This window comes from Pieris brassicae, chromosome 12 (assembly GCF_905147105.1).
Source record: "Pieris brassicae chromosome 12, ilPieBrab1.1, whole genome shotgun sequence".
Classification (NCBI taxonomy): domain Eukaryota; kingdom Metazoa; phylum Arthropoda; class Insecta; order Lepidoptera; family Pieridae; genus Pieris; species Pieris brassicae.
Window position 1 is genome coordinate 9,801,428 of NC_059676.1, and position 16,158 is coordinate 9,817,585.

The 16,158-nt window shown below is 31.7% G+C and overlaps 2 protein-coding genes across 2 annotated transcripts in view; one reads left to right on the forward strand and one right to left on the reverse strand.

The window, feature by feature from the left end:
* LOC123717226 (homeobox protein PKNOX2-like) overlaps positions 1-4,249 on the reverse strand; it is a 43,711-nt gene extending 39,462 nt beyond the window's left edge. The window contains exon 1 of the mRNA XM_045673115.1: positions 3,982-4,249. The gene's annotated coding sequence lies outside the window, so the exon portion shown is untranslated. The remainder of the gene's footprint in view (positions 1-3,981) is intronic.
* Positions 4,250-5,298: 1,049 nt separating this feature from the next.
* On the forward strand, positions 5,299-12,547 carry LOC123717382 (importin subunit alpha-1-like). The gene is made up of 11 exons (XM_045673339.1): positions 5,299-5,527; positions 5,979-6,126; positions 6,582-6,729; positions 7,197-7,278; positions 7,701-7,918; positions 8,208-8,299; positions 8,818-8,996; positions 9,273-9,466; positions 10,986-11,157; positions 11,519-11,620; positions 12,000-12,547. Exons 1-11 carry the CDS (start codon positions 5,465-5,467, stop codon positions 12,126-12,128), a joined length of 1,527 nt encoding a protein of 508 aa, XP_045529295.1. The 5' UTR covers positions 5,299-5,464; the 3' UTR covers positions 12,129-12,547.
* Positions 12,548-16,158: the final 3,611 nt, after the last annotated feature.

The following is a 16,158-nucleotide window of genomic DNA, read 5'->3' on the forward strand; positions in this document are numbered from 1 at the left end:
TGTATAAATATATTTTGCGATGGTTACATTTGACAAAGCAATTTTTTTACATTTTCATTTACTATTCGCCTATATCTAGTCCAGCTATCTTTTAAAAATAAAAAAAAACAAAATGAAGTAATGTAATATTATATAAAATGTATACCTACATAATTATTAAAATCTCAGCAAAAAAAAAATTATATTCGAAATGGCCACCTTTCGACTTTTATACAGGCCTTTGATATATGGTATTACGCACTGTTTCGAAGGGAATTTTCGCTTCAAAGATTTTTTAAGAGACTCAAAGTCGGCGTGTCGTTTACAGCAGGCCAAGTCCTCTAAAACTGACTATAATTTGAAGTCCCCTTAAGGTTGAGGTCTGGACTAGATGACGGCCAGTCTTTTATTCTAAAATAAACTCTGAACTGTTGGTTCGTGACCAGGTGCATTATCCTGCTGGAAAGTACCACGGTATATTTCGTAACAGTGTATTGCTGAGAGGTTTCAAGACTGTATCTTGAATCAAGATGTCAAGTTAAATGCGGCCAAAGTGCATAGGTTCTTGATCCTCACAAAAACGTAGTTTTCTGACTCCTTGATAAGACACGCCCACGTTGATCACCACGTTGTACCTTTCCGACCACTTGATCAGCTCCTTTTGAAGTGTTCTTCAATCGTGAATATTTTCTTTTCACTTGCGTATTGGGACAAAAGGTGTTTTCATAGATTCACTCTCATTAACGCAACGCAACAAGGACCTAGTAGGTCTTACTTTATAATATGCGACAGAGTCCTAGCGATAAGATTTTTTGCTAATATGGGTTTCGACGAATTCTGGCTTTGATAGCATTAACAGCCTTTGTAGTTCTAACAGCACGCGACCACCCCGATATTTCTGGTCTTCGACGATCGACGTACGATATACGTAGATACGGCTGATATAAAGTGTCTGGAATATGACCGACGGCTCCATACCCACTTTGTACAAGGCGATCACTGCAATCCGATTTTCTATTACATCCCATTCCATATTGTAATTCGATAAGGAATACGAAACAAATGTGAAATGGCGCAAAATGAAGACATTTTTAAAATAATATACGTGTTCCAAATTCAAAATAAATTAAAAAGTTGAAAAAAAGAAAAAGTTTTATGTAACAGTATTTATGGCCAGACTAGTTATTATATAGTACACGAACCTATTCTTAGTGTGAAGATATTGGTGACCTCGACCATATTTTCTTTTCTTGTTCCCAATATGACCGTACCTCCTTTCTGTATTCCTTACAATTACTACATGTTCCGTTTCCGAGTAAAATCTTCTGCCTCCTTCTGAAAGAAGATTCCTTTCCAGAGAGGCAAGAGGAGTTGAAGAGGCAACAAATCCTTTATTGTATTATCTTCTTTTAATATGTTTATGTACGTATTTTGTTTTTAACTAGCTTATCCCTTTGCTTACTTTTGATGTTTTTGTTTATTTTTTCTCGCGTGTAGTTTCCCAACCTTTTACTTGAAACTGGCATAAAGTCAAAACTATTGCCATAATATTAAAAAAAAACCTATTCTTAACTGACTTGAAAAAAGACGCTTACCAGATAATTTTACAGTAACAATCTTTAAATTGATGAGTATTTATGTATCTATCTATATAGACTTACAAAAACGTGTTCTAAATTACGTCAATCGACTTTTTGGGCACAATATTTGATCTGATTATAAATACTACATATTTGTGTGTTTTTCTAAATAAATTTTATCTAATCTCTAATTCAGAAGTTTCGGGTTCTACGTACCGTGGGTTAATCAAGATAGCTACGTATATGATAAGAAAATGTAAGTGTTTGTATCTACAAATATTTTAAAAAAATGTCATTAGTTTGTTCCAATAATTAGTATACCTATCATTACTATACTTAAACGTTTGCGATAAGAAGTTCGAATTTTACCAAAGACAAACATACAATATATAATCTCAATAAAGAAAATAAAACAATATCAACTGTTTGTGTGCCCGATTCACGACTGTACACCTAGACTGGTGTACAGTGAAGGCAAAATAACGCTACAATGGCGGGGCAAAAAAATCGTGAGGATACCAACAAACCGAGACCGAAAAACTAACGGCGTGTGACATCACTGTCAGGCTAATTACTTAGTTGCCTGTAATAAAAATGATAAACAACACAGAGTTGTAAGGCCAATACCAAGCACCATTGGTGGAAAGATTACAAAAAAAATCTTTATGGTATAACTATAAATAAAATTAATTATTAAACATTAAATTATTATTAAAAGAAAACAATTAGTTTAACTATTTGAATTAAAAACAGACTCTGGAATTTATTTAATCCTAAATAGAAATTAATTTAGAAAAAACTGGAACGAGGTTCATTTGAACAATCATTCCAACAAATTATTTATGCAGTTTATTGATAAGAGTTTAATTACCAGAAAAGTAATTATTTGTTGTCTATAAAAGAATATTTCGGTATATCACCCATATATTATAAAAACCGAGTATAAAAAAACATTGTCCATTATTCATCTTTTTAAGTAAAGATAACAAATATTAAACTTTCTATGTATATCTTGGGCTTTACACTTATTTTATAAAACAGACATCATTACAAAATAAAGATTATATTATCAACTGAACATATTTAGATTTGATATACAACATATTACTACCAAACAATATATGCTATTAACTACTAATAACATATGTACTTATTATATTGTAGAGCACCGATCAAACTTAAATCTAGTTTCAGTAGCTGAGAAACCAGAGTTGTCCGCATGAAGTAGACATATTTGAAAGTGCTCAAGACGAGGTTCTGACTTGAGATACAAATTAGAATATAGACCACAGTCATAAGCTTGAAAAAGACTATTTATTTGTATATTGCAAGCATAGGGTAAAAGGGCATTTGTTCAATTGTCTATTACAAGTAAAAAGTCCTTCTATTAATAATAATATACCCTACCGACACCAAAAAATTGTACACTTAGTTCATTAAACCTCAATAAAATCTAGGGTAACATAATTATGTACATATTATATATCATTATTATAAACATTTAATAACCACTTAGCTATTACTGTAGTGATAACTGAACAACTGTACCTTAATAAATACCTATAGGCTTTAACTGCGGAGATTAATTTTCTTATCTTACTAAAGTTTGTTACTGTTTAACTGAATTACGTAAATTAACAAAAAAAACGCACACGATACATTTTGAAATAAACTTATCCAATATTTTTATCCAAAAAATCACATGTTACCATTCAAACAATATCAATTGTTTTGTTATTTTTCAACTGTTTTTTATCACCACAAATTAATTTCGAAACCTGTTTTAGCTTGTATTTTTCAGATGATATAGTTCCAATTTGTTTTATTCTATTTAATATTACCAGCATAAAAAAATTTAAAAATCGATTTCATCAATTAACAGAAAACTTGCATGAATCATGATACAACATCAAGTGAATAATAATTGTCGTACGCAATAAAAAGTAAATACGAAAAAATTATATATAAACCATATTTTGTAACTCACTTTCTTATTAGATAAAAAGTTGTAAAAAGAAAGTACATTAAACCACGTGGTGTGCCAAGGTCGAATTTATGTTTTCAACTTGTCAAGAGCGGCGTGTGATAAATTAATTCCACGGGCTGTTATCACTCCTACCCGTTTCATACTAACGTTCTTATCACTTAGTAAATAGGGTTGAAATCTCTTTGTGAATTATACACGCATAGTCGCCAACCCAGGCTATATATCTTAAGCCGTATTGCCCGTGACAGTTCGTAAACAAACTGGAGCTACCGCAACAAAGAATACACATTCTTATCAAACTATTTCAATACTCATTCATAATACTCAATAATAAAATATTTAAAGGAAAACAGGTAGTCAGCTCGAATACTTAATAAATGTCGAAAACAAAGAAATTAAATTATAACTTAACTAATAAATTAGTAATATACTCACCAGAAAAAAAAACAGGATCAAGAAAATAATAGCAGAGTCATCTGTACATCTTGCACATATCGATCACGTCTTGCATCTCAATAACACTAAGTAAAAAAAGAAGGTTAGCACTGAAAATTAACGATACGTTATCTTTGAATGCGTTCTATTACAACGTTTTAAGATATTACTGTCTAGTAAACAACAGCAATCATTTGAAAGAATAATATAATCAAATCACAAAATGATTCACTATCAAAATAAAAAATAGTCTGGTAGACGCTGCGTCGACCACCGCGCCACTGTCTGTCTGCCGTGCTGTCAATATTCGTCAAAACGAAAATGGCGACACCCTCGACAGAATACGATCATCGCTAGCCTGTTCAATTTTCTCTCTCTAGTAATCGCGATATTGTAGAAAGAGATGCCTAACAGACGTGTTGTTTTCAACTCGACCGGACTGATTTGTGATGTCACGCCCAGCGGCGTAACGTTTTGCGTAATTACATGTTCATGATAGCTTGTAAACTTGTTTTAATAACGTTAATTTACAGTCGTTTTATATTATGAGGTTAGGTGATGAATGTGTTTGTAATAGTGTAGGTTAATTACAGAATTTCTAAATGGTATCTAAAGGTAAAAGTTCTCGCGCATGCTAAGCCCGTCCCACCACTCAATATCTGTCGTAAAAGCGCCTCCTACTTCTTTTTATTTTATTCAGCATTTTCTTTTTTCAAATCTACGTCTCCGCTGCATTAATTTGGAACTTCTCTGCAGTCGCAATGCAGTTTGATTAATAATGAAGTTTGAAATAAAATTACTTACTACCACTATTATTTGCTACGCGCAAAATTAATTTTATATTACAAATTTTATTTTAAAACACATGTTTATTTGGGATCCAAAATATTAATTAATAATAACATTTAGGTAAACTATGTTATACACACCTTATTTTTAAAAACATTCGTCTACAAAGTCTAATAATAAAATATGTTAAAGTATGAAAATTAAACATTATTAATATAATTCATTTTTCCTATGCGTACATTTTGTGGATACAAATTATATTAATTATAACCATCGTAAAATTTGTTATTGATTAATGTTTTTTTTATAAATATTCTGATCATAAAATCGATGCTAAGTGAAATTAATTCAATTTTGTTTTTGTGGGATAATACATATAAATTTTATGGCAACTATTTACAAGTATCACTGTCAATATAGTCAGAGACTTTGTCTTTTGTAAAGTTTTCCTAGTCTGTGCTTTATACTCTGTACTCTATGCACAATGTACTGTTTATGATTGGCTTACGAATAACTTTTAACATTTCAAATATGAATTTTTAAATTTACTACAGTTGATTACCGCTACTATAGCACACGCGTAAAAATACTTGCTCAGTTTTAACTTTTAACTACTGTCCATGCGGTTTTAATTTATTTGTTTTAGAATCTACTGCTGCTTACAATCTGTTTCATTAAATTCCGAAAATATAAAATGTCGGATAAAACTCACACCTCTAGGCTAGCTGCTTACAAGAATACTGGGCACGGAGCTAATGTAAGTTGAGAATCCATCTTTTCTCTTAACTTCTTTTGTTCTTATTTTTTAAAGATCTAGTATTCTATATTGAGTTTGAAGAAATTTATACTGACTGAAAGACATATACTACTGCGTAAGAATTACTAGTTATAGTCTAACTATATCATAAATTTGAATTGTCATGTTTTATGGTGAAACGAAAACATTTACAAGTGTTAATTCTCTCATCTTTTTAATATCAAGAGGTTTAATTAATAACTCTGGGTTAAAAATTACAAATTTTTATTGGAATTTTCTCGATAAGTTTATTGTAGGGTACCAAACGTCATCACTACCCTTATTAAACAAAATTAATAACGATTATTACTGTATCTTAATCGCAGCTGGCATACAGTAGACTAATTAAATAAGACAACAATTACTTTTTTGATAAATAATACATCCGAATATTTACTCTTTTTTTCATAAGGACCTTCGTCGAAAACGTGTTGAATTGAGTGTCACACTTCGCAAGCAAGCACGAGATGAACAGCTACTCAAGAGAAGAGCAATGTCCGCTGAAGCTGATGAAGTACTGGATACTGAATATATCATGACACCACGAGAAATTGTAAAAGGTTTGGTAGTTAACTATTAAAAGTTGTTAAGGATAAATCCTACAATTCGTTTTCATCTTTGGAAGTAGGGGCAGAATATCTAATTGTTCTACTATCACCTCAGTGTTGTTGCACAACTAAGTTTCACAAGGCACTTTTGCTGGGCACCACTATTATGTGGAACCAGCTGCCCCTTGAAAGATATCACTGTACCAATTCTACTTTCAAGAATATAATGTATTAATACTTAAAAGGCTATCAACATTTGCATGCCTTCTAGCACTGGGTGTCTATGGGCAGTGGTATCACTTAACAACCGATGAACCTCCTGCATGTTTGCTGTTCTTTTAAAAAACTGAAGGCTTGCTACCAGATTTGAGATATTAAGAGTTATGAAATTTTGTTTATACGGATAAACTATCTTAAGTCTTAAACATAACTTAATTCAACTAATTTGCTGGATATCTTTGTAACAGGTTTAAGATCCTCAGACCTGTCCATCGTAACAGCATCAGCAAAGTCAGCTCGAAGGAAACTGTCAAAAGAAATGAATCCACCAATTAGCATCATGCTGGAAGTTGGTGTTCTGAAACCTTTGGTTGATGCTTTACACAGGGATGACTGGTGAGATTAATTTCAAAAAAATTGTTTAATGTTTTAAAGTATTTTATAACTTAGTGGCTAATAATTCTTGGTTAAATTTCTTACAAAACTCAATAAATATGTCTGCGCTATGCCCCTAGTAGAAAGGTTTCTAATAACAAAAAAACTGGTTTGTTGTTGGTAAAAAGTTTTAAATTTTTAGTGTTTTTGCAAATTTTATTGTACAATAAAAAAGTTCATCAACCTGTTGATTTAAATGGTTTGTTGTGGAGTGTGTATCACACACATAGGTTTACTTTGACATAATAACTGTATTAAAACTAAATCTAGACTGATTTACCAGTTTTGAGTATAACTCTTTAAATTAGTATTTTGTTTACCTCTGTCTAATAGTGTTTATGCTGTGATGAAATGAGACAAGTTATTTTTGTAAATGAGGGCATAGTGTAAAAATCCATAGCACTGAACTGATTTTAATATGTTTTCAGTAATGACTTGCAATTTGAAGCAGCTTGGGCCATCACCAACATCGCATCTGGCACACATGAGCACACAATGGCTGTTGTAGATGTAAGTTTATCTCTTATGTGTATCTGAATTGTACCATCTTTCAATAGTTTGCAAGACAAATTGAAGTCAGGTGTCTAGGCATAAGCTGAACACCTGCCAATAGTGAAATGATATAATACCGATCTGTACAGAAAGATCCAACTATGGGATTTGAGTTTGCTGCAGTGCTATTTTTTTAAAATAATCATTTTGTTATTTAATATGAAAAAATTTAAAGGATGTAATGAATGTTAGACATGCTTTTGTATTAGTTCTCATAACTGCCACGCTACCATACTCTTTACAAACAGACTGCAAAAGTCTCCACCTATCAAGGATGATGTGGTTTTTCTTCTTACTCACCACTATAGTACTTTTAGTTTTCTCATGTTCCAAGTTTCAGCATTCATACCTCATTAAAAATATCTTGATACATTTTTTAGAGTGGTGCTATTCCACAACTGATAACCCTCTTAGCCCAAGGAGGGGCAGTAGGAGAACAAAGTGCCTGGGCCTTGGGAAACATAGCTGGCGATGGGGCACAGACAAGAGACATTGTACTGGCCCATGGGGCTTTACCTGCCCTGTTGCCCCACTTGCAAATAAACAGTCCCACATCACAATTAAGAACAGCAGCTTGGACTTTTAGCAACTTGTGCAGGTGAGTGAATTAATATAGTGAGCAGATAACTGTATGCTAGGTATTCCACTAGTATGTATAATACTGAAGTTAGTCTGTTAGAAAATACTGAAGCTTGCATTCAAACCTGGGGCTGTGCCCCAAGGGTTTTTTTATGTACTAGCAATAATGGTAAAAAACTACATAAGTTAACATTAACAATGTATTGTTAAAGCCACTCTGGCTTGTCATTAAATCAAAAACCTATTACCTGAAACTATAAAATATTTATTAGTCTATTATGATATGATACACTTTATACATCTTACAGGAATAAGAACCCAATAGTAAATTTCGAGTTGGTTTCCCCAGCGTTGCCATACATTACTGAATTGTTAGATATAACTGACCAAGAAGTGCTAGGTAAGTCCAGTAATATATTTATAATTTATAAAAAAATATATACACTATCTTACTTATTGTTTAACGCTTTAAGCGGATGGTAAATGTATAAAGAACGTACAATTTTAAATCAATACATAAGTAGAAATAAAATAAATATTGTATTGGTTGTGTTTAAAATTCATATATTTTTATTATTTAAAGCATCAAATTATTTATAGTGTCAATTTAACACTTATGTAAAGTATAAAGAAAAGTTAGTTAGTTAAAATAACTAATCATTTTTTCAAGAAAATTTCGCCTAGTACCATTGTATAAGTTTAAGGAACTAAATATGACACTATCTGGTCAATATATTCTTTGAGCCTTGTTGTATGTACAAAAAAAATATAAACAATATTAAAAAAAATGGTGACTCACCAGTACAATACTCGAAACAGAACCAATTTGAGTGTGCAACCAACCTGAACCAATATACTAAAAGTAAAAAGAAGTTGATTTTTTCAGCTAATTAGTATTTTAATCATTTTTGGTTTCAGCGGATACTTGTTGGGCCCTATCCTACTTAACTGATGGTCCCAATGAACGTATTGAGGAAGTTCAAACCACCCCTCATTTACTCGCCCGTCTGATTAAGCTGTTGCAGCACAAGTCTCCAGCTGTTAAGACTCCGGCCTTACGAGCTGTGGGCAATATGCTTACTGGATCTGATGAACAGGTAAACTATGGATAGGGTGTGACTTCTATACAAAATATTCATTTTCTATTCAACAACGACGTTTTAATGGTTCGTCGACATGAGTTTCGGCGGGATTTTTAATATCTAAATAATATTTTTTTAATATATGTATATATTTCGTAATATATATTTTAAAAACAATTTTTTTGTACAAAATAAATATTTTCGTGATTAAATCCTTTAAAGTTTTAAACTTGTAGACAAACATTAATATGCTCAAACTGGTGATTATTTTTTTTCTTGTACTCATTACAGACGGATAGATGTCTCCAAGCAAATTGCCTAGATTATCTAACCGAGTTGCTACACTCCGGTGTTACGTCATTAGTGAAAGAAGCGTCTTGGGCGGTGAGCAACGTCCTCGCTGGTACCAGCGAACAGATTCAACTAGCAATTGATAAAGGAATGCTGGTTCATCTGGTGCATGTTCTTGGTGTAAGCGATATTAGGTGAGCATTTTTTAAAACAAATACACACTCACTTTCATTGAAGTGTGTGAAAGAAACTTATTTATTTGTTTACTACAGAAATACATACATTATCCTTACAGACTATGCCGAATGTCGAGAAACAAAATAATTAAAATATAATAAAATACGTATATAATATTAAACACATAATTTACACAATATCGCTACTGTGAATTCACTCTGCGAACATATAAATATATCGATAGTGTTCGAGACAGGAATCAGTAGTCGCAACGTCCCGGATAACGGGGATCTGTGCAACAGACTGGTTCTGGCCTTTGGTATCGCAAATAACCTAGGCCTTCGCCGTCGCACATATCCCATAGGTACTAAGAAACCCAGTTCTTGGAGCACAGTTGGGTTGCACAAGACTTTCATTATGTAGTAGGCCAACTATAAGTCCCGTCTGGTTTCCAATTTATTGTACCCCACCATCCCTAAGACTAATGTTGGGTACATTAAAGGACTTCTAACGCTCCCTGTCCATCCACTTCTAGCTAATTGTTAGCCTTTAGCAGCAGCAGGGCCTCCTCCACTCCGTCGATATTTTTTTTAGAACAGGGCTAATAAACACTGTTAATTCCAGAAGGCTCGCGAGTGCGTTGCCGGCCTTTTAAGAATTAGTACGCCCATTTTTTGAAGGATTCTAAGTCGAATTATTTCGGAAATACTTCAATAGGTAGCTGGATCCCACATCCCTATGGAACGCTGCCACTTAAAAGTAGACTAATCAAGACCCCAGTTCGATCCTCCATTTAGCAAAGCATTGACTTCAGAGTTGTTGTTTTAACCAGTTTGTTGTTATCGACAACTGCTCGAGAAATACCTACACGTCAGTGTAAAGAGTATCCTTAATTCTATATTCTGAATATCAATGAATTTTGCGAAGTACTCCCATAGGCCAGAAAGCTGGAGATCCATTTGCATAATTTCTCAGGAAAGGAAGAAAGTGCTTTATGCTACACCCAATAGAAGTGATACCGCCTCCCCCTTAGAGGCAATTTGACTCTGCCCATGTATGTGTAGTTCACGCACGCAAGTTATGGCTATTGGACGATACTAGCACGGGTCAGAGCGATCGTCTTCTTCCAGCAGTTTGAACAATCCCAAACGATTTATAAATTGGCAGGGTCATCTTTTTGTCGAAAGATCTAAACATTTTCGACTATAATTTCATGGTGGAGAAAACTAGAAGTCTAAATTATAACTAGTTAAAGTTACATAATTTTGTCACTTACTGACAAACGTCAAAACTTTAAGGCACTTCAAATTTATAATACCATTAGTGTTGTGTATATAAATTTAAAATAATATATTTTACTAAAGGTTTTTTTTGACAGCATATTATATACTTGGGTGATGTTAAAAGACTTATATTCCATTTACTAGTTACAAAAGATCTATGACACATGTGTTCTTGCACAAACACCCTGTACTACAGTTCTATATTATAAACTCTCTGACAACTATGGGCAATTTCATGTAATAATCTTTACAGATGTCAAAAAGAAGCCGCCTGGGCTATCACAAACCTATGTCTGGGTGGAACTCCAATGCAACTTGATGCCTTAGTGTCTGCGGGCTTCATTGAGCCATACTGTGCTTTGCTAGAGTCTCAGGACCACAGAGCAATTATTGTTGTATTGGAAGGACTAACAAACCTTTTGCAGGTATTTCCCAACAATCATAAGACATTAAAGAATATGTTTTAAGTGGGGATGGTATGGTATGGTAATGGTTTTGCATTATTATAATGATCGTGAAATTATCAAGACAATAATACGCAATATGTTTATATATTCTATAAATCATTGTAACTGTTTAATAATTTGTTATTTTCTATAAAAATCAATTAAAAAAAGTATAGATTTCTGTAAGTGCTTAAACTATTTTGATTTTCTGAGAAGTTAATTGTTAGTTTAAATAAACAATAAATAAAATTGATAGGATTAAAATATAAATTAGTTAGCTGGCAGCATATTTTGTAATATAGTATTTTTATTTGAAACTCTACACAAGTTTCTTTCCTAGGCTGCTGCTAAATTTGGTCAAGTGGAACCATTATGCCTTCAATTGGAAGAAATTGCAGCTCTAGACAAAATTGAGGCACTTCAAGAGCATGAAAATGAACAGGTATAATTTTCTAAGTTTAATTGGGCTTATTCTGTCACAGCTAAAACACAATTTGAATCATATAAGAAAACTTCAGTTAAATCAGTGTGATTGTAAAAACTACAGTATTAATAAATTTCAATATATTGAAAGTAGATATGCATAACAGAAGTTTAAAAAAATGGGTAGTCTCACTTATTAGTATCTTCTAATAAGTGTTACATGCAGTACATATATTTCTAGAGGTCTCATAACACTTATTTAATGTAAAAAGCTGATGAACTCCAATTCCAAACAACAATTCAATTCTCTGCAAATCAAAGCCATGATCATCACAGTTTGTTAATTACGTAGTCAAGTTGTGAATATTAATACTATTTATTAATGTACTTCTTTTTAGATCTACAAGAAGTCGCTTCATATTTTAGACACATACTTCAATGATGCCGAAGACCAAATTGCCCAACCAGAACAAACAACCGAAGAATTCCAGTTTGGCATCAGCTCAAATCCAAATATAAATTTTTAGTTTTCCTAGAACTTTTGTAGATAAGACTTATTTTTTAAAATATAGGCTTAATTTTTTGCACAAAAAAATCAAATCATAAACACGAATTAGAATATGCTTTAAAATTTTCCTAGAACTTTTGTAGATAAGACTAATTATTTTTAAGTATAGGCAAATTTTTTGCACAAACAAATCAAATCATTAAATTATATTACAATATTTAATGCTTGTAAATTTTGAGAGTTGGTTTGTATAACTAAATTAATCATTCCATATAAATATGATAGACCTTTTCTCCAAAATTCCACTTCATTATAATATTATTTCTACATATGCAAATAATATTGTCCTGTATTGTGAATGAGATATTTTTAAGAAGTTCTTCATAAGTGCCTTAAGTACAGATGAGCTGGTCTCTTAATAAAAGTAATTTACATGAAGTATTTTTTTCCCCTATACAATACAATATTCCCTAAAAATAAACCAGATGACTAGAAATAAAAATTATGTAAAGCAAATACATACTTTTCTTCACAAAAGTGGGAAATAAACATTTGTGAAGTTCCTCTGGTATTCAATACTGATTTTGGTTTAGTTGGTTTGTTCATCTATAATACTAGGTAATTAAACTGCGTAGCTAGGTAGTTAATTAAGACGGGATGAAAACTTTATATTTTAAAATAAGTTTTTGATGCAATTAGTTACTACTTTAACGGATAATACTAACAAGAAATAGATACAGTTATGTACCTAATTGATATATACCACAAACATAAATAGTAATTACTACTAGTTTATTGATTATTATTAAGTTTGTATTTACATGTAGTCCAATCTAAGAATTGAATTAAACCAAACAAAAATTTGCAAAGTACCAAGAGGTTAGTATAAAGAAAATTAAAAAACAAATTTGTTTACATCTTATATATTATGTTAAAAATTAGATTCAAATTAATTTAAGTAAATCACATATTATCCTTTTGTTTGTTCCCTTAGCTTTTCCAGTTGTTGTCTGTAAAAGCAAAATTAATGTTCAAATACTATATTTCAATAAGGTCTGAATAATGTGTGGAATTATGTATTATCAGATTTTAATTCATTTTTATCTAATAAAAACCATCCAAATTTTAAGAATGATCAAATATCTTTTTTTTGTCTATATTATTAATGGTTATAGTATCAACATCAACATGGTGTTAAGATTGTATTATAGTCAATAACTATAATCACATTATTTAAACATATTTACACCAAGTTGTGTTTAAATATTAATTATTCATCAAGCCACCAAACTACAAAAACGCTACTTGTGGGTCACATCTACATTTTCTTTGTACTTTGTGTCGCTAAGTATACAACCCCAATACATACCTAAGTTGTTGGTTAAAATCATCTTGAACGATGTCGTCTTCCCAATTATCTTCCCAAACTGAAACATCTTCATCATCTGCCTCTTCATTCCCCCAATCTATGGATAATAAGATTTTTAGAAATTTATCGTCATAACTCAACTTATGCCACGAATGTTTGCATTTCATTCTAATAAAAACATACTTTCAGCAGGAAATTCTTCAAATTCGTCATCCTCCTCCAATAAACCAAGATCTACTTTTTGTTTATCAGCCATTATACTTTTTAATTTACTACTTAAATGAAAATGGAGATTCAAAACAGTAAGCAGCGCAATGAAATTTTTATTTGAAAGATTTATCAATTAAAATGATAGTCATCGTATTTTTAGTCTTTGTCAGTTATCAATTGTCGTTGTCAAAGAGAATACACCACAGATATACACCTACTAAATTATATATAACTTATGGTACATATAGTTGAAATGGGAGCCAACTCATTTTTTATTTAATTAATCATAAGCATAACATATACGTTAGAATTACATAATTGAATAAAAAGTAAATTGCTAAACTATTTATTCATGTAAAAAGTAATTACCTAAATAATAATCTAACATTTTTAAGTACGGTCCAAGTTTGCTAAACCAAAAATACATACAGAAACCGGCAAACTTCTTGAGCACTAAACAAGGGAGTTGGAAAAAGTTTGCGCATCGTACATAGCGCGGGATACAAACGTCACCTGATTTACCAATCACGGGATCGTCACGTCACTGCGCATGTAAGTCCACACAAGTCCAAGACATATCCATGCGCAGGCAAGGACATTTCTTCAAGATGTTTGCCGGTATCTATATGTTATGTTATTTTATATCCTAGGCATAATGAATGAATAGACTAGGAGATACCTAGAGACCTTAGTCGAACCACCACGGTGGTAATAGCTCTTTGGGTTATTGATGATTCGATGTATTCCCTTTAGGAGGTGATAAGGAGGAGGAGACTATTTGCATGTCTTTATTGTAACTTATTATTATTTGTTATAGTTCTACCGGAATCTTATGGCAAAGAGGGAAACAAAAAGATGTTGTAGGCAATACTGGGGAAATTGGACGAAATTATCTTGATATTGTTTAATTTTATTTATATCGATTTTATTTTTGTTATATATTAATGAACATGAAGTAGGTTAGTTATTAGTATGAAGAATGCCGATATACATCGGGTTCGTAAGAAAGGAAAATATGTCATGAAAAATAAATCAATTATAAATTAGTTTATGTACGAATTTGTTAAGTATAGTTTCAATCATACAAATAACGTAAAACCTCATTCAGAACTAGAAAACGATTCCAAGAACTCCACTTGCTTTTGTTGTAGTTCATCAGATGATGAAGATACAGAGGTATTTATAAATAGCTATTTCAGCATTTCAATGATTATATCTTGCTTGAAGAAATCGTCATCAATTTTCTTTACATGTTCACAACATTTTTGCCAATCCTCTATACCAATTTGTGAGAAATCTTCAAGGGTTAATTATTTTATATAACCTGCAGGTCTATTAACATTTTTATCTGCAACCTTTTGCTTCATTATACCCTAAATACTTTATATGGGATCAAATTTGAAATGATATTTTTCAAAACGCAAAGATTCTCTTCTTACGTTGAAGTCAATATACCATATTTTACCAGGCATGGAAAACACACCGTCGTTTGATGTGCCCTCAGCTATGATACGCCATATAGTAGTTCTGGAAACCCCTATAAAGAAGTCAAAATCATGAACCGAAAAAAATATAAAATAAACTAAAAGTATCATAACCACTGAGTCCAACTTACCTGTCAACTCAACCATGCGCTTTAAAATCAAAGGTTGAATTTGATTTATACCTGTTTCTTCATTTATTTTAAGATAACAATTAAAAACAGTTTATCTCGCTTAAGATCGAAGAAGCGGTTTTTTGGAATTTTCCCAAAAACAACAAATTTCAAGAAGATAATTACAAAATCTCAGCAGCGGTTGACAGATCTCGTACTTTGACAGATGACCCTTGCCATATGGAAATTTCAATTTGTTATTATTGTTTTATGCCAGTAGACCTATAATTGTTATTACTACTATTACCGTTCTTCCTAAATTTATTTTATTGTTTTATTCACATTGAGTAATGTTTTTAAATTAATTCTATGGATTTTTTAAAGAACGTCACAATTTTAAATTTGCATTGATAATTGTTGTTTAATTATTGTTAAATAACCAGTGTTTATAAATTTTCGGTTTTATTAATCAGAAAATAAATATTTAAATTGATACTTTTTTTATGAAAAGGTTTATTGTTTCATTTTTGGCTTATTTTTAAAAATGGTTCACTTTCATAAAGATGATCAATTTATCGCAATTAGCCACCCCATCACCTTCTAACGGGAATACTTCGAATTACCCATAGCTCTGTATATTAACACTGACACACTCATTCACTGATTTACCTACACATTTCTGGGTTCCCAGTATGGTGTAAGAGAGTGAGTGATTCCATCGTGTGTATCTTGGCGCAAAGCCAAAGGAAAATTATGTGTTCAACAGATTTCGGAAACAAAGATGGATTTTGTATCTAACAGCTGTCGAAAATGGCGATATTAAGGTGTTCTAGCAAAAGACACCTTTGATTGCGTTGAATTAAAAAATACAATTTA

Coding starts and splice junctions, on each gene's coding strand:
- LOC123717382 (XM_045673339.1), top strand. CDS start 5,465: ATGTCGGATAAAACTCACACCTCTAGGCTAGCTGCTTACAAGAATACT. Junction 8,997..9,272: donor TTACTGGATCTGATGAACAG/GTAAACTATGGA, acceptor TACTCATTACAG/ACGGATAGATGTCTCCAAGC. Junction 11,621..11,999: donor AAGAGCATGAAAATGAACAG/GTATAATTTTCT, acceptor ACTTCTTTTTAG/ATCTACAAGAAGTCGCTTCA.